The sequence below is a fragment of the Dermacentor albipictus genome, chromosome 2, assembly GCF_038994185.2.
Source record: "Dermacentor albipictus isolate Rhodes 1998 colony chromosome 2, USDA_Dalb.pri_finalv2, whole genome shotgun sequence".
NCBI classification, from domain to species: domain Eukaryota; kingdom Metazoa; phylum Arthropoda; class Arachnida; order Ixodida; family Ixodidae; genus Dermacentor; species Dermacentor albipictus.
Window position 1 is genome coordinate 199552654 of NC_091822.1, and position 19975 is coordinate 199572628.

General features: G+C 43.2%; 1 protein-coding gene across 5 annotated transcripts in view; it reads right to left on the reverse strand.

The window, feature by feature from the left end:
- Positions 1-19975, reverse strand: part of Vps11 (vacuolar protein sorting 11) — a 152533-nt gene that overhangs the window by 113268 nt on the left and 19290 nt on the right. For all 5 annotated transcript variants that reach the window (XM_065435343.2, XM_065435341.2, XM_065435345.2 and 2 more), the window contains exons 7-9: positions 8609-8730; positions 7535-7596; positions 3381-3540 (exon numbers count right to left, since the gene is read on the reverse strand). In XM_065435343.2, the coding sequence (XP_065291415.1) occupies positions 3381-3540; positions 7535-7596; positions 8609-8730 (344 nt within the window). The remainder of the gene's footprint in view (positions 1-3380; positions 3541-7534; positions 7597-8608; positions 8731-19975) is intronic.

A 19975-nucleotide genomic window follows, 5' to 3' on the forward strand; every position in this document is an offset into this window, starting at 1 on the left:
TCACCACCACGCTGCGGAGTGTCTGTCTAATGAAGAGTGCCTCGAGTCCTCCCTCGTTCACAAACCCGGGCAGATCGTGACAAAGTCTTTCTAAAACCGAGCGTGCCCGAGGTGTCGTGTTTAGCCGTTCATCTGCACCATTAGTGTGGCCATTGCATATTCCTCGAATGTGTTCATCATTCCCAATTCGTGCAGTCGGATCGTGCTTGTGCTTTCAGGCAGGCCAAGTGCTGCTTTACAGGTGATTCTTATGAGCTTGTCCGCATGTTCGATGTCGTTATGCTGCGTGGTTTGGAAAGGCAGGGAATATGTTAGACAACTAATGACGAAGGCGTTTATTAGTTGCATGGTGTCCGCTTCGGTCATGCCTTCTCAGCTGCGTGCAGAGCCTGGAGGAACCTGATTCAAGAGTTCAGAGATCTGTTATCCAATAAACCTGGACGAACAGATGAGATAGTCTATGATAATGAGCTGATCTCCGAAAAGCCAGTTAAAGTGAAACCATATAGACTATCTCCAAAACAGAAAGAAATGATGCAAAAGGAGATTCGAAAGATGTTGGACCTTGTGGGGATGCGCGACTCTCACGCATCCCCCGATATCTTGTTTTCCCGCATAACTTCCGTCTCCTGCAATGCGGCTTCACCGCGTGGCCTGGGGCCCACGGCAGTTGGTGTGGTTGAAGCGCAGTGCGAGAGATGGCACGAGTGTTGCGCTGCTAATGCTGCCTGCCGGCGGGGTTCCTTGGCCGCGTATAGGAGAAAGCTCTTCCTCTTGAGTTGCGAATCAGCGAGCGCCGCGGACGTTCCGCGCATGCTTCGATCCATGCTTCTGCGAGACCGTCTCGCGTGGCCTCCTCCGAACGCGCCACCATACGCGTGACCGTACGCGCGTACGACCAGGCGTTGGGCTCCAGCATGGGAGAACATATTCGCTCGTTATCCGGTCGCGGTGAGTCGGACTTCTACATTTGTCGCGCGCCCGTCGGCATGTTTTGTGGATGGCAACTCGGCTAGCAGGCACTGATCTACGAAAGGTGCAATAAATGCCCTTGTGATTGTTTGCACTACTGTGCTGTCGTTCCTTTGTGTCCCAAGAGCACATGGTTGAGAACCCCACAACCTCAGAGTGATTGAGGCAGGCGATAGTGATTAAGCATCTCCTTGCATAATGGTGGAAGTTCCCGAAAAGGAGTTGTGACCGTACATAGACTATCAGCAGCCGAACTCAGTAATGAGAGATAAGCTCTACACAATCCACAACATAGAGGCAAGGATAGCAAACATCAGTACAGCGCAATAATTTCTACTCTTCATTTCATTTTCGGATACTGGCAAGCATCGTTGATAATGCGCACAAGCCGCTATGCCACGTTTGGAACTCCTTTTAGATCATTCTGTCCACTAATGCTGAGCTTCGGAGTGAAAAATGCCCAGTTTGGTTTTCTAAGCTTATGGACAGGGTGCTGCATGGCCTAAACGACTTTGTGTTGCTGTACCTTGACAACATTGCCGTTTTTTCAGACTACTGGGGAAGGCGTCTGGAGCATTTAAGGGAAGTGTTTGAGTGTCTAAGGAGCGCAAGGTTGACGTGAAAGCGGATAAGTGTGAACTGGGAGGAGCTCAAGTGAGCTACTTGGAACGTGGGAAAGGATGCCGCATGTCGTCCGAAGCCAAGGCAGAGGCTGTTGTGTCATACCAACAAACCAAGATGAAAACCAACGTACTGGCATTCTTTACGCTCACGGGCTACTACCATCGCCACATAAGAAACTATTCCGAGTTAGCTAGCCCGCTCACTGAAGCACTCTGGAAAAACGAGCCCACTACGCTGGTGCGGGATGAGAAGAAGCCGAAATCGCTGCAAAATTTGAAGTCGGCACTCGTCAGCCATTCCATTTAACAGGCATCACATTATAACAGGCCATTCATTGTGCAATGCGATGCAAGCGATTGCAGCATGGTAGCAGCACTTTGTCAACATGGCGAGACCAGGGCAGAATACCCTATTGTGTACATTAGCTGTAAATTATAAGAGGCTTACAGTGCCTCCGAGAAGGAATTCGCATGCCTAGTTTGGGCAGCACAAAAAACTGGCATGCTACCTTGCTGGCTTTGAATTCACGTTTCAGACAGACCACTGTCCACTCAAATGGCTGCAGAACATGTCACCCAAAAACAGTTGATTACTCAGGTGAAGTCCAGTGCCTCAGCAATACACCTCTGATGTAGTATATCGAAAGGAAAAAGATTACGGCAACGCAGATGGCTTCAGCAGGCCATCAGAGTGATGGTACATAAGAGAACTCTATTCTGGAAGCCATGAAGGATGAAAGGCTCCGTTGTTATCTCTAAATTTTGGGCTTCTGTGAATGTTTAGAAAAGTGTTTGCATGGCTACTTTGGTGCTTTGATTTAAGTGGATAGGGAAGGTGTGTATATTGGTTTGCTAGACCCAATGACTCTCTGTGCAAGCACGGCACTTTCCTGTGCCCTATGATTGTGAGTGCATGCTTGTGTGTTCCAAGGAAGGCCACAATGAAGGAAGTGCTGGGACTAGAAGCTGCAGTGTGCCATCAGTGTGCACATCTAGAGGATCCCCGAGATCGCGACTGAACATTGACGCTTCAGGCAACCAGACAGCTGGTCACTCTCAGGTCGGATCTTCCGGCGGAAGAGGAGTCGAGCAAGGAACCCAGTCTGTTTCTTGGAGGGAGCACCAACGAAATCTGTTTTCAGACTGCCTCATTCTTAGTTCAAAGGCTGCATATCAGATGTGGAGTTCTGTGAACTGTACAATCCCTCTGATTGGTCGCGACAAGTCATCAAATTCCCTTGTGTAGAGAACTAGGTAAGAAGAACTGCTTAAAAAAGGTCTCTCAAGTGGGACTGAGAGAGCTCTAACTAGAATCTGACTACTTGTTTCAATATGTAAATAAACCTTTTTCTTTCGCTCCTACTCCCAGACACACTCATCCCTATGCCTGGAGGATGCCTGGCCTGAACTCTACACCGATGCACAACAATGACAAGTTCACTAAGGCATTACTGCAATTTCTGCAACCGGAGTGCCACTACACCTTTAGTTTAATAAACATATATGCTGCAGGGCAAGCTTTACAGGAAATAAAAATGAGGAGATTCTGCAACCATAGAACGACACGTATTCACACACACGATGTATATGCAATCCCACACAAAATACTCAGAATGAGATAAAGAACATACCAAATTTCCAGAAATATAAAAGAAACCCTCAATAATGCCCAATAACAAATCTTAAAATGTAATTTCTGAGACATTCCATTCAAATTCTAATTGTTGTCCAGCGCACTCAATGAGGATCCAAGTGAAAGTGAATGGTCTATGTCAGTAGGCCTACCTGATGGCCAATGAGTACTGGTTTTTGCGAAAGAGCAGCTCCAGCTTGCTCTGGGTGTCCCTCTCACGGAGACAGAACAGCTTGCCTTCTTGTACCAGCACATAGAGGGAGCCCCACTCAGCCATCACGTCTACCACACCAGGAATGGCTGCCGAGTAGGCTGCAAACCACATGGTCAACACAAACATTTGGACAAAACTTTTTTTCAATCCCCGTTAAAACACGCCCTAGTGCACACAATGTGGGTAGACACCTCAAGTGAAGTATATAAGTAGTAGTAGTAGTAGTAGTAGTAGTAGTAGTAGTAGTAGTAGTAGTAGTAGTAGTAGTAGTAGTAGTGTTTATTTTTCATTATCACACTCATGAAGGAAGCTGTAGATAAAAGCTGCTCTCTGTAGAGGCAGCTGACCAAGACCCACAGCTACCTTTGTACAAAACAGCCGCAGCGGCAATTACAATAACATGCAGAAAAAAACAAAACAAAGGATATCTTAGTTTCATAAACAGAAAAAAAACAGGAACAAGCATAAAGTGACCAGAGCAGCAATGCAATTAAAAAATCTAGCACATGCAGTTTTTGCAATACGATTGGTCAAGACTGCAGGAAATATATACCAGCTTTCACATATTTATTAAGTAGTGTAGGCATTATATACGATAACAAGACAAACACAGCTAATACTGCAGCAACGAAGAGTATTCTACTTCGCTGCTGATGTAAATTTTTGGCAGTGGTGTCATTGCTTTGCTGCCGAAATTTTACACGTGCAGCAAAGTAAAATACGCTTGATTACTGCAATATTAGCCGTGTTTGTCTGGTTAAGCTCTACACCACCAGGTGGCTGCACCACGCATGCCGCTCACGTTTACGCCTCCGCCCCAACGCCCAGCCCGCCCGCGCTTACCCGAATACTAGACAAGCTAAAGCTCTCTATTGTAGGTGCACAATAATCCAGAATTCAGTGGCTAACTTTCTCCAAGCAGAAGGGGTTAGTAACTTCACTTCCAATGAATTTGGACTCGCAGACTTTGACGAACAATTCTATGCATCATGAAACAAGGCGAGTGTAGCCTTTGAAAGTACGGGTATGAGAACACCGAATAGTATATTTCGAATCGACCATCTGAATATCAAATTGAATATCAGAAAATTTTGATAAATTTAAGTTACAAACTTTTGGAAAAAAAATATGGTGCTGCACATACTCGAGAGTCTCCTAGTACATACTGCATACCAAGAATGTAGCAAGCTATCAGTAACTAAAATATGTAGAAAATCAAGATATTTTCACGTGTCTTGAAAGGGAATTGGAGCCGTTTATTGAGGGTAGCTAGCTCCTGAAGAACAGAGCAGCGAGACCCAGCTATCAAGCAGGGTGGGCCGCACGCGCACTTGTTTCTTGTCCTTGCCTGTCTCTACTCGCGCACTGTGCCCAGTACTGCAGGTGGCATTATCCCCTTTCCTTGAAAAGAGCATCGGCTCAATGCTCAAGAAGTAGTGTAAGAAAGGTGAAAACAAAGAACCATGCTCAAGGCAGATGCTCGCGCGTTGAACGCAGGGAGAGCCACAGGAAAGACAAAAGTACAACAAAGGTGAAGCATGATGCGCACAGTCTCGAGAAACAGAGAGGTAACCACATTAACTACAAATAGGAGCGCAATTATAAAAATGAATAAATGAAAAAAAAAACGATAATGAACACACAACATATGGTTTCATGCATACGACATGAACCATGTCAGGGCTATATGGTTGTCTACGCCGTGTTTATGCCGCGCTGTCCGGAATGACTTCGTAGTTCACGTCACTAATGTGGCAGAGCACTTTGTATGGACCAAAATACCGGCCCAGCAACTTTTCACAAAGGTCACGGCACCGAACAGGGGTCCACACCCGCACTTGGGTCTCCGGGACTGTAGCACACTTGCCTGTGGCGTACGTTTTAACGTCATGTATGCGTGCATGCTGCTGCTAACCAATGTCCACGCGCGAGCTGGCGAGCTTCCTCAGCCCGCTCAGAAAATTCTTCAGCATCAGTAGTTAGGTGCTTGGCTTCATGACACGGAAGCATAGTGTCCAGCATTGTTTGAACTTCACGGCCGTAAAGGAGACAAAATTGTGTATGCGCACTGTTTCTGGTACGGCAGTATTATACGCAAAGGTCACATAAGGCAAGATGTGATCCCATGTTTTGTGCTGGATGTCGATGTACATAGAGATCATGTCTGTGACGGCCTTTCTTAATCACTCGATAAGCCCACTGGGCTTATCGAGTGATTAGAGAGGCTCTGCAGCACATGCTACTTGTGGCACTGCACGGGTTTTTACACCAAATATATCAAATATTCAAAAAATTGAATAAGACATTTGATTCACGAATCTAATTATTTGAACATTCACCATTCAATTCAGCAATATTCGAGTATTCGCACACCCTATTTGAGAATTATAGAAGACAGTCGAAAGTCATCAAAGACAGGCTTTCACGTGCCCCTGCTTTGCATTTACTGTAAAAAACTTTTAAACTTACATACAATTGCTACAAAAAGAAAATACTTCTCAACTCTCAGTTTCTGATTGGTGTTACCTCATTATATAAAAACAGCAGAAACATTCAGCGACTCAGCATTTTCTGCGACTGGCACTGCATCACTGTCTCCAATTTACAGATTCAAAAGAATGATGTCAGAGGTGCACGAATATTCTATATTTCGAACATGAATCCAGTGAACACCTCTGCAATGAAATGACTTCTATAACGAAGTAATAATCCTTTCCCATTTCTATTGTGAGCTGTGCGGTGCGCTACCTTTACAAATGAAGTGCCCTCTGTATAACTAATTTCAGAGGCCCCAAGCACTTCGTTATAAAGGTGTTCAACTCTGGCCATTGCTATTCAATTCACATTTGATAATAAAAATTCACTATTCAAAATCATTGAATATTCACTTCTGTTCAATTATAAGGAATAACAGCACTTATTAGAGTTTTGGAAGAGACAGAGTAACATAAGCTGGTACAGTACTATGGAGATTTTTTTCTGCAGGACAGCTGCAGATGCTCCAGAGAGGCACTGGTTTCTCAGCGAATACATGAAGCAGCCTACTTCAGCAAATTAAATTTCCGTCATTCAATAAGAATGCATTGTTTTTAGGCAACCAAAAAATTAGTTTTGATGTTGACAAAACAGTTCTTTCGGCCAACATATCCTCCTGGTTTAATATCTAACAGTGCCGTTCTCAGCTGCTTCAACAGAACACTCTATGTGCACATGGAGACGTGCTGTCCTCTTGTTTCATAGCTGCCACTACAATGCTGCACCAGATAACTGAATGAAATTTTTAATCCCTTACGAGCTTCAGAGTTGGTTGGATATCCAGATTTAAACGGCAAGAATGCAAGTATCAAATAATGCAAACCAAGACTTTTTACAAAACAGACTTTTCACAAATTTTAAATTTCACTTTGTTTAGAAATTTAAAAAATACTCTGTATTCAATTTGCTATTCGAAGACCGTTTTTCTCTAATATCTGTATATTCGACTCAATATGGAAATTTTTCTATTCGAACAGCCCTATAACATGTACAATGCTGCAGATCAGTGACTGTGTTTACTTTAACAAAACAAGCTCATAATACCCAGAATTCAATGAATAAATTTTGCAATTCTATCAAAGCCATTCCAATTATGCCAGATGCAAGAAATGAGTGAGAAAAAATGGGAGAAACGTAGGTTTAGCTTAAATATTCAGTGTTGCAAACACATCTGACTGGCACTCGTGGGCAGGCCACAAGGTAACTAAGCACCTCAGAGCATAATGTAAGCTTCCTAAGTGAGCACAGCAAGGTTTTTCGTAGTCCGAGCTAGCCAGAGCAGTTCTTCCACTGTACAGCCTCCCAAAAATGTAATAATATCACGTGAGCATCGACCACATGGCGTGTCAGCAACATTGTAGCGGCAAGCGGCACTCCTGAAGCGAACAAGGCAGCAGATGACACTCAAACTGGAAATTGCTTTGCACACCTGTGCATACTGTCATCGATCCTGCCACCCTTCACCACTACAAGGCCTCTAACCCGACGTGCGGCAGATGCTCGCGCGATTTCATTAAATTTTTGGGAGGCTGTACAGTTAGTACAACTAGTACTCACCTACAAATTTGTTCTGTATGTCATAGATGGTAACTATTGTTTTGTCTGGACCACCAGTACTTCTGAAAGAGAGCAAAAAAATAATACAGCTAAATTAAACAGCCAAATAGGATAAACAGAACACTTCTCAGTATGAAACAGCAGAAGATAAAGCAACAATTGTACCTTGTCAATCATTTATGTGAGCTGTTTAACATTAATGACAAAAAAAATAATTAAATTATGGAGTTTTACGTGCCAAAACCACTTTCTGATTATGAGGCACGCCGTAGTGGAGGACTCCGGAAATTTCGAACACCGGGGGATCTTTAACGTGCACCTAAATCTAAGCACACGGGTGTTTTCACATTTCGCCCCCATAGAAATGCGGCCGCCGTGGCCGGGATTCAATCCCGCAACCTCGTGCTCAGCAGCCCAACACCATAGCCACTGAGCAACCATCGCGGTAACATTAATGACAAAAGAAGGCCCTTTACACAGAGGCATACGCAACAAATTGACTTTTTCCCACTGGTGTAGCATTAAAAGTGATTGCCAGTGGGAAGGTTTACGGGTGATGAAATGGCAGAGCATGTGTCTGAAAAAAAGTGAGAGCCATCAAGGCATCAAAAGGTGTTCTGTACAATATTTCATTCCTAATCTAGTCAGCAGAGGAAAGCAGACAAAACTTGATTAAATGTGCATAAAGAATGTACACAGGGGCTTGCTAAACTATATGCTACATGAACAGCTAGCCCAAGGATACATCAAAAACTTGGGCCCAATCACAACAGACTCGCTGCGCGAACCTGGTATCTATGCAACCTGTGCAAGAACTACAGAAGGTAACTGTCTCAAAGCCACAAGGCACATGAGGAAAGGCAGCTGTGCACCATATTCAGTCACAATGATCATTATTCCGACGCATCCAAAGTGTCAACAATGTTGACACCCCAAAGTATGCTACTAACAGCTAGCAGATGCAGAAAAATGCCACTAGTGACACACTTAGAATGGCACGCACCAGATGATGTCTAACAATTTGCTGCTCAGTGAAGGGTTGCTGCTCAACCCTTCACTTAGCACTGTGCTCACCTGGCTGTCTTGGCATCCCTGGCCACCAGGACTAAGTATGTACGAAACCAACGTAGCAACAACTTTTCATCTTCAAAGACAAAGCAGGAACCACGGCCCTCTGGATGGTAGAAGTAGACAGCCTGTGACAAAGCAAACACTCCATTGCAATGGTCTTGGTCAAGAGAGTGGCACAGCCTTTTCCCCTTCCCACACCCGATCTGCCATAGAGGCAGGGGTGATTAATATGGTAAGTATAGTTCTATAAACATTCACATCAAGAATAGTAAGAGGCCAATGTTTTTTGTAAAAAACAGCCAATGTGCTTCATCAGTAAATGTTCAATCTCTGTGATGAACCAGCTTCAGTCAATATGTGCTGCTGGTTGCACCCCTAGAAATAAAGAAATTGTAGTTGTATGTCAAAAAGCACTTAGAATGGCCAAGCTCGGCAAGATGGGTGTCGCCATTTAACAGCTGAGCATAAAAAAAATAATCAACGATTATGATACTCCCTAATGTGAGATTTGAGCACAGCTCTATACGCTTTTTCATTTCGCAATGTCCTAGCTGGCATGGACAATCTGTCTCATGCAGCACGTTGCAAATGGTGCGAAGTGTGACACGACTGCCTCGCTAATTGGGAGATCGTGACAGGCAGCGCGTGGTTGAGGGGTGGGCGCTATTCACAACAGCCAGCACAGAGAGTTTGCTCATGCAGCGAGCTGTTTCCATATACGGTACCGTGCGATGCGCTCACCACATGCCATCGGTGAACAGACGATGGCGCGCTTCTCTGGCGCCATCTCGTAGAAGTCGTTGCAAGTCTTGCATGGCATCATGCTTTTCTTCTGACGTTTCCACCATAGCCTCCTTCACATTCCGCCTCATGGTTCCGCTGCACACTCCTCTCTGCTTTCCTCTACACGCCTCTTTGCTCTCATTGATTTTTTTTCATCACCTGTTGCGCTGCACATTCGCTCAGTTATACTACAAGACAACGCTCAGGGCAGGAACGAGCGCCTAAGAGCTGCGCTCTAAGACGACTAACAATGCAAGACACGGGACATAACGACGAGACGGACGAAGCGCTGACACAAACAAAGGAAGAGAAACGCAGAGGATGGGGTAAAAAGGTGCCTGATGTACTAGAAATGAACTGCAATAACATGTAAATTGTAAATTTTGGGCCTGCTCGTACATGTTGCATAAAAAACGAGTAACAGTGCAAAACACAGGACATAAGAAAGAAATGGACTTTAGAGCAGTAGAGCCTCTTTTTACTACTGCTCTCCTGTTTTTGGTGAAGCCATTGTAGCACAAATGGCTCCACCGAGTATCAACCAACTGGTCCAAAACAAGTGATTTTGAGTTCTCTTAAGTTTTCTTGCAGAAGGCGATTAAACGTAGACTGCTTCACTCAATTAGCTTGCTTTTTTGAGCACGGACTATCATAGGAGACAGAAGTGTTTCATTTCTACCACATGAAAGAAAGCAGTAATATGTGTGTAAAAACTTTCATACGCAACACTGCATTTGAATGATGCTGCTGCTGAACCAGGTAGGTATTTGGTTGCCATGACAGCCTTAGCAATTTTAGCAGTGCTAAAATTGGTGGATGGGCTAGCTAGTATTAACTCATTGCAAAAACATAACCTGAAAGAATGCAAGACACAGAAGAGAAAACACACAGTACAAGCACCAAATCGGGAGTTTTCTATTCTGTGTTTTGTGCTACATCATGCTAACTTAAAGTGAATACTTCTAATGAGTGTGCCAGGAAGCAAGGACTTTCTCAATATCTATATCTATATATCAATGATATCTATATATCAATGAGGACTTTTCGCGTGATGTAAGAAGGAAAAGACAATGTCTGTGGAACAGCGCATTGAAAAACAGAAAAAGAAAGGAGAAGGTCACACTTGTGTATGATAAAATGAAGATAAACGGAGTGATGTACGCATGGGATGAAGCCACAAACCAACGCTATCGGGTGACTGACAGCCCGTCTAATACAGGTGCAAGAACCACTGCTTCCTTAAATGACTGACATGCGCGTCCGGGCAAGCTTTGGCTACTGAGTGCCAATGCCCGTAGCCTTGTTAATAAGGCTGTAGACCTGAAGCACATTTTGCTTGAGCATCACCTATATATAGTATTTGTAACAGAAACGCGGCTACATGAGGGTGTCCGAGATTGTGAAATATGCCCTCCGGGATATAACGTTATCAGAAATAGACTGCAGTAGCAGGGGTGGGGGCGTTGCCATCTTTCTAGAATGCAGCCTTAAATACACGGTACTTTACAAACCGTCTGACATTGAAGCAATATGTTGCAAAATTTTCGGACGCCTCGACTTGGTTGTGGGATGCGTATATCACACTCCGGGAAGTACTGCCGCCAGTATTGACGAGCATTGAATGAGAAACTGCGTGATTTACGCATTCAAAACAAAAACTTTATCATAGCGGAGGATTTCAATGTTCCAGATGTTGAATGGGATGAAATGGAAATGGGTATGCGAAGCCGTGATGCAGGCTCAGCAATTAGAGATATGTACTTTTCACATGGACTTACACAAGTAGTATGTGACTTTACTAGGGTCTGCAGCAATAGCAAATCTGTTCTTGACCTCTTTTCTTTAAGTCATAGCATTGTATCGAGATACTATAGAGTTGGAAGGTGCAGCGGTGGCGTAGAGGTAGAACACCCGCCTCGTGTGCAAGAGGCCCGTGGTTCGAATCCCGGTGCCGGCAATTTTCCACCGGATTAAAAAAAAAAAATCCGCGTGTTGGTAAAATTGCACAAACAGGCCTGGAGTGTGGCCTGATCCCGGTGACCAGAACCGGTAACGCACTCCCTCACCAGAGCAGGATTGGCCACCCTGGTGCAGTACTTGGCCACAACCTCCTATATGAACACAACAATCAAACCCCGGCCCTCAGTCCCCAGCAGCTGCGCAGCAACTGACCACGGTGGCGGTCAGACCTGCGACGCAGCAGAGGGTGCTAAGAATCGCTGGCTCCGGACAGGCCGCCATTGGAATATGAACCTGGCAACGTTTAACGCTAGAACGTTATCTAGTGAAGCGAGTCTAGCAGTGCTATTGGAGGAATTAGAGGGCAGCAAATGGGATATAATAGGGCTCAGTGAAGTTAGGAGGCCAAAAGAAGCATATACAGTGCTAAAAAGCGGACACGTCCTGTGCTACCTGGGCTTAGCGGAGAAAAGAGAACTAGGAGTCGGATTCCTGATTAATAAGAATATAGCTGGTAACATACAGGAATTCTATAGCATTAACGAGAGGGTGGCAGGTCTTGTTGTGAAACTTAACAAGAGGTACAAAATGAAGATTGTACAGGTCTACGCCCCTACATCCAGTCATGATGACCAGGAAGTCGAAAGCTTCTATGAAGACGCGGAATCAGCGATGGGTAGAGTGAAAACTAAATACACTATACTAATGGGCGACTTTAATGCCAAGGTAGGCAAGAAGCAGGCTGGAGACAAAGCAGTGGGGGAATATGGCATAGGCACTAGGAATAGCAGGGGAGAGTTATTAGTAGAGTTTGCGGAACAGAATAATATCAGGATAATGAATACCTTCTTCCGCAAGCGGGATAGCCGAAAGTGGACGTGGAGGAGCCCGAACGGCGAGACTAGAAATGAAATAGACTTCATACTCTGCGCTAACCCTGGCATCATACAAGATGTGGATGTGCTCGGCAAGGTGCGCTGCAGTGACCACAGGATGGTAAGAACTCGAATTAGCCTAGACCTGAGAAGGGAACGGAAGAAACTGGTACATAAGAAGCCGATCAATGAGTTAGTGGTAAGAGGGAAAGTAGAGGAATTCCAGATCAAGCTACAGAACAGGTACTCGGCTTTAACTCAGGAAGAGGACCTTAGTGCTGAAGCAATGAACGACAATCTTGTGGGCATCATTAAGGAGGGTGCAATGGAAGTCGGTGGCAACTCCGTTAGGCAGGATACCAGTAAACTATCACAGGAGACGAAAGATCTGATCAAGAAACGCCAATGTATGAAAGCCTCTAACCCTACAGCTAGAATAGAACTGGCAGAACTTTCAAAGTTAATCAACAAGCGTAAGACAGCTGACATCAGGAAGTATAATATGGATAGAATTGAACATGCTCTCAGGAACGGAGGAAGCCTAAAAACAGTGAAGAAGAAACTAGGAATTGGCAAGAATCAGATGTATGCGTTAAGAGACAAAGCCGGCAATATCATAACTAATATGGATGAGATAGTTCAAGTGGCTGAGGAGTTCTATAGAGATTTATACAGTACCAGTGGCACCCACGACGATAATGGAAGAGAAAGTAGTCTAGAGGAATTCGAAATCCCAAAGGTAACGCCGGAAGAAGTAAAGAAAGCCTTAGGAGATATGCAAAGGGGGAAGGCAGCTGGGGAGGATCAGGTAACAGCAGATTTGTTGAAGGATGGTGGGCAGATTGTTCTAGAGAAACTGGCCACCCTGTATACGCAATGCCTCATGACCTCGAGCGTACCGGAATCTTGGAAGAACGCTAACATAATCCTAATCCATAAGAAAGGGGACGCCAAAGACTTGAAAAATTATAGACCGATCAGCTTACTGTCCGTTGTCTACAAACTATTCACTAAGGTAATTGCAAATAGAATCAGGAACACCTTAGACTTCTGTCAAGCAAAGGGCCAGGCCGGATTCCGTAAAGGCTACTCAACAATAGATCATATTCACACTATCAATCAGGTGATAGAGAAATGTGCGGAATATAACCAACCCTTATATATAGCTTTCATTGATTACGAGAAAGCGTTTGATTCTGTCGAAACCTCAGCAGTCATGGTGGCATTACGGAATCAGGGTGTAGACGAGCCGTATGTAAAAATACTGAAAGATATCTATAGCGGCTCCACAGCCACCGTAGTCCTCCATAAAGAAAGCAACAAAATCCCAATAAAGAAAGGCGTCAGACAGGGAGATACGATCTCTCCAATGCTATTCACAGTGTGTTTACAGGAGGTATTCAGAGACCTGGATTGGGAAGAATCGGGGATAAAAGTTGATGGAGAATACCTTAGTAACTTGCGATTCGCTGACGATATTGCCTTGCTTAGTAACTCAGGGGACCAATTGCAATGCATGCTCACTGACCTGGAGAGGCAAAGCAGAAGAGTGGGTTTAAAAATTAACCTGCAGAAAACTAAAGTAATGTTTAACAGTCTCGGAAGAGAACAGCAATTTAAAATAGGCAGCGAGGCACTGGAAGTAGTAAGGGAATACATCTACTTAGGGCAGGTAGTGACGGCAGATCCGGATCATGAGACAGAAATAATCAGAAGAATAATAATGGGCTGGGGTGCGTTTGGCAGGCATTCTCAGATCATGAACAGCAGGTTGCCATTATCCCTCAAGAGGAAAGTGTATAATAGCTGCGTCTTACCAGTACTCACCTACGGGGCAGAAACCTGGCGGCTTACGAAAAGGGTTCTACTCAAATTGAGGACGACGCAACGAGGTATGGAAAAAAGAATGATGGGTGTAACGTTAAGGGATAAGAAAAGAGCAGATTGGGTGAGGGAACAAACGCGAGTTAATGACATCTTAGTTGAAATCAAGAAAAAGAAATGGGCATGGGCAGGACATGTAATGAGGAGGGAGGATAACCGATGGTCATTAAGGGTTACGAACTGGATCCCAAGGGAAGGGAAGCGTAGCAGGGGGCGGCAGAAAGTTAGGTGGGCAGATGAGATTAAGAAGTTTGCAGGGACGGCATGGCCACAATTAGTGCATGACCGGGGTTGTTGGAGAAGTATGGGAGAGGCCTTTGCCCTGCAGTGGGCGTAACCAGGCTGCTGCTGCTGCTGCTGATGATGATGATGATGATGATGATGATGATGATGATGATGATGACTATAGAGTTGACATTCTGCTCACTCTATAAGATCACTCGATTGTAAGATTGTCTTTAAATATAAGTTCCTTTCCAAAATTCCCTAGATTTGTTTCATATTACAGACAGTTTAATGAAGCTGATGATACTTCAATAATAGATGAACTAGCCTTTTGTTTCGAGAAGTTTGAAAAATTAAGTGAAGATGAATCTGCGCATATCGATGAGTTGTGGTTAAACTTTAAGAGAACAGTTCACAAATGTATAGGCCGCTATGTACCTCTCAAATGTAAAACAAAACGAATGCACAGCCCATGGATTACAAGAGAGATCATACAACTGAAAAGAAAAGTGGCAAAGCGTAGGGCACTTCATAAGCGTACGCATGATTCCATTCTTCATGATGAAATGTCAAACTTAAGTAAACAGCTAAAGTTAATGATGAAGGAATCCAGGAACAAGTACTATGGTGTCACTATGGATACTTTTCTATGCGAATAACCCCAAAAGTTTTGGAGGCGCCTGGCTCCAACTAAGAAGGCAGTCACTAAAATAAGCACAGAACAGGGACTTATTGAGGATAAAGGTCACATAGCGGACGCCTTCAATAACTTTTTTGCTAGTGTCTTCACCAGTGATGATGGAAAGCAGTCGAAATTTGAGGTACGCCAACAGCTACCAGTTGCAGAGGAATTGCGGGTAACATATGAAGGAGTATTAAACTTGCTGCTGAACCTAAATACAAAGAAATCGGCAGGTCCCGATGAGATACCAAATTTGTTTCTAAAGAGGTATGCTGAATGGACTGTGAAGTACTTCTTCATTATCTTCACAAAGTCACTACGGTCAGGTAAACTTCCAGAAGAACGGAAAATGAGTAAAGTTATACCCATATTTAAATACGGTGACAGCACGTCTACTGCCAATTACAGGTCCATTGCACTAACGTCAGGCTGCTGTAAAGTGCTAGAACATATTGTTTCTAAGTAGATTTGGCTGCTTTTGTCACAGAACAAAATACTTAGTAACTATTAACATGGGTTTCACGAGGGCTTGTCAACCGTAACACAATTACTAGAAAGTGTTCATGATTTTAGTAAAGTTATCAATGGCAAGAGACAAATAGATATGATCTTTCTCGACTTCAAAAAAGCCTTTGATAAGGTTAATCATAGAAAACTTAATTAAATTGAAGACTATTTTAGGAGATACAGGTGTAGTCAAATGGGTGGAGGACTTTCTTATTGATGGCCGACAATTCGTCAGTATTGATGAAAATAGGTCCGGGGTCTGTGACGTAAAATCAGGCGTGCCTCAAGGATCAGTTCTTAGGCCTGTGTTGTTCCTGGTATACATTAATGACTTAATCGAAGAATCAGCCACAGTTACAGCGAGGTTATTCGCAGATGACTGTCATATATACAGAAACGAAATCTATTAGTGACCAAATATTTTTAAATAACTTCTTAGAAAAAGTGCACCAATGGTACAACATGTGGCAGATGTGCCTTGACCAAGCAAAGACTGTATGTATGACCATCACACACAAACATGAACCTCTGTCATTCAGATACACTCTACAAGATGAACCGCTTCATTGCGAAACCGAGTACAAATATCTCAGAACTTTTAATAACATCTGACCTTAGTTGGACGCCACACATTGAAAAAGTAGTAGGGAAAGCCAACTAGAGATTAGGTTATATTCGACGTTTCCTTAAATTCACTTCTCCAGCCAATGAAAATGACTGCTTATAAAGTGCTCGTGCGCCCAATATTAGAATATGCATGTGAAGTGTGGGATCCATATTTGAAAGATTCACTGTGAAAATTGGACCAAGTTCAAAGACGTGCATTGCGGTTTAATTATTCCCGATACTGTCGGCAAGATGCCGTAACATCACGTTACGCGAGGGCAAACCTGCCCCTACTTATTTATTTTCAATACTGCCAGTCCCATCAGGGACCATAGCAGGTGGACATACAGAAATGAAAGACATGGTAATAAACGTGCACATACAAATTGCATGTCAATAAGCCAAACAAGGAACATAAAGGAACAAGGTAAGAATACATAAAAAAACAAATATAGATATCACATTTCTAGGAGACATGCGCAGCAATACAGAGAATATATCATGAAAAGGACAGCAAACGGGAATAAAAATAACAGTAAACACCTTCACGATAATCAGCATGGCTTACAAGAGTTGCAAAGCATATTATGTGAATAATACTGCATTACTGATTACTAGATGTGGACTCTAACCATGATGTGAACTGAGATAATGAGTCTGCAGAAATGACTGATGGATCGAGGCGATTCCATTCCCGTATCATGAGGGGGAAATAAGAGTACATGAATGTGTCATTATGGCATGAATATTCCGTTAAAGCGTGCGCATGTTTATGTCTCGATGATCGTGACTGCGAAAAACATGTATTTTGTTAGGTCAATTTTACAATAGTTGTGAAACAGGTTAAATAAAAATTTGAGCCGTGCTTGCTTCGCCCTTGATGATAGCGTCGCTAAACGCAATATAGCCACAAGGTTAGTGGGTGAATCGGTGCGCTTATACTTGTTGTGAATAGACCGCAGCGCTTTTCGCTGTACTTTTTCCAGTTTCGTTATGTTAGTTACTGAATGGGGTAACCAAAGTGTGTTAGCGTACTCCAAAACCGGTCTAACAAAAGTAGTATACACGAGAAACTTAGTCGACATTGGTGCGAGGCTGAGACATCTTCGGAGATAAAATAGCTTGCATAATGCCTTCGAGGTCACGTTGGCAATATGCACGTCCCATCTCAGGTCAGAAGTTAGAGTGATGCCTAAGTAGTTATGCTGGTGAACTTTCGTTAGCATTGTGTCGTTAATAAAATACGGAAAGTCGTAAGGTTGTTTTTTTCTTGTTACCGTCATGCAAACTGATTTAGTTGTGTTTATCGTCATTTGCCATTTTTTGCACCCTTCATTCAGCTGGTCTAGTGAGTTGCTAGACCAGCTCACATGATCTTCAGCTGACCAGCTCAAACATGACCAGCTCAAACATGACCAGCTCAAACATGATCTTCGTAGGTGTTAATTGTTTAGTAGAGGATGCAGTCATTAGCAGACAGTTTGATGTTACAGTCAATATTTCTAGTTATGTCATTAATGAAAATTAAAAATAACAGTGGCCCCTACACGGATCCTTGGGGGACGCCTGATGTGACAGGCACTGTCGCAGGTTCCACATGCTGAAATAGTACGAATTGTATCCGGTTTATTAAGAAATCTGTTACCCAGTCTAAAATTTCCCCATCCCCAATAAAACCTCGCAATTTCGTTAATAATTTACTGTGGCATACGCAATCAAATGCTTTGGAAAGGTCTAATAATAATATATCAGTCTGGCTACAGTTATTGATGTTAAATGCGAGGTCATGCACAACTTCCCTAGGCTGCGTGACGGTTGACAATCCATGGCGGAATCCGTGCTGGTGTGGCGTTAAGAAGTGTCAAGAAAGTTTGTTAGGTGTTTAAGGATGATATGCTCGAGCATCTTGCAAGTGGTGCTAGCAAGACATATTGGTCGATAATTAGAGGGCAATGAGGTGTGTCTTGTTTTGTGTATTGGGATGATTTCCGCATTTTTCCAGTCGTCGGGTAAGGATGATTGTGATACGGATTTTCGAAATATGAGGCCCAAGTATCGGCTGCACCACTCTGTCACTTAATGTCAGGATGAAGGAAAAACGACTTAGCCTTTTCTATTTAATCATTAATGAGCTGCTACTTGTTCATAAGTTTCGCTACATAAATGAATCTAAGACCCGCATAACCATAACCAAATAGACATAGTAGACACGTTAAGGAAAATCGATTTCATAAGCATTGCTATAAATACTCATTCTTCCTTTCGACAGTACGTGACTGGAACTGTCTGGACACCCTGCAAACATTGTAAACGCAGAGACACGTGAGTAGTTTTCCGCACTTGTGTCCGAATATTTTCAACAATAGGGCATATATCACTGTATCGCTATATTCTATTGTCCCATTCACTGCTTGCTGTATGCTAATGTATTGTCACCACTCCTGTCTTGGTCCTGATGCGGACCGACAGTATCCGTAAATTAAATAAATAAAGCATAGCTAAGAAGCAGTGACAAAGCTGTAAACATGCATGTGTACGACCAAAGAACAGTCTAAAGATGTAGCACCTTCTCAGCTTTTGACACAATGCCAACTATGTTCATATATGGTACCAAATGAAGGTCTTGTTTCTGCCTTTCAGACACTGTACGGCGGTTTTGACCTCTCTACAAGGTCTTAAGCCCAATAAGCCAGCACAAGTAAAAGATCTGGAAAACCCTTTAAACTAAAATAGTATGCAGGACAAGTTTTTCACAGCAGCCAGTGCAACGATAATGCACTTGGATCAGGTTTATATCGGTGTACCTATACAGCAAATTCACTGAGATACACAGATTAAGGCTTACTTTTATGTTGCGCTTTGCTGGAACTCATATAAAACACACACTGCCACATAACTACTTTATTAAGATTCCAAATCAAAGTAAAGATTCATCAGAGAGTAAAAGCACTGAATATAGAAGTATGTGGCCTCCGTACATACCTTTGAAGGCCATAGTATACCAAACAGTCATGCATAACAGCCTGCTGTATCGTGTCACATGCACATATAGGATAATAAGAAATGATGCCGTAGCTAAGCGCACATTCTCAGCACAAAAGTGCTCAATGCTAGAGGGACAGCTACCTGCTGCATGTTAAAATGTCTCGTTGGAATACAGACATTCTGAGTAATTGTTTCTTGACCACAAATTTGTTGTTCCCACTCATATTGCTCATGACTATACATATCAGGTCACGGTAGCAGCAGCCTACATATTTCTTTAACAGATTGTATGTACTTTAATGCCTAAGAGTGCTGAAGTTAACTGGATAAACCAATGCTTATTCAAGAGCAAACAGGGCACAGGACTATAAACATATGAAATACAAACATGCTACAGCAATATATAGGAAGCAGAAGCACACAATGAACAAGGAGAGAAGGGCGGGGAATGCCAGCCCTTGTGTAGCCTTCAACCACTGCACTGGGCTACCTGCCATGTGTGTGAGTAGTTTATGACACTGCGTGAATATGACCTCTTATCTTCATATCTTCAATGGCTTCAGCCTCCTGCTTTGAGTCTGAAGCCATTCTGCTTCACATGGAGCATATTTTGAAATATTAACATTAAAATGTGATGAACTGGTAAGGTACTGAGGAAGTGGAGCTTCGTACCTTAATTGCGAAGTTGACAGCTATTTACTAAAGCAAACAAAGAAATAAAGAGAAGATTTTCTTTTCAGTTTTCTTTTAGATATGAACTAAGCTTGTTTGTGTAAAAGGCAATCAACTCTGGAGAGGTGAAATCTTCTGATAAGCCACTTGCTTCAACTTCACATGGTGCCTGGTTGTTTCTGTTGTTTTTAA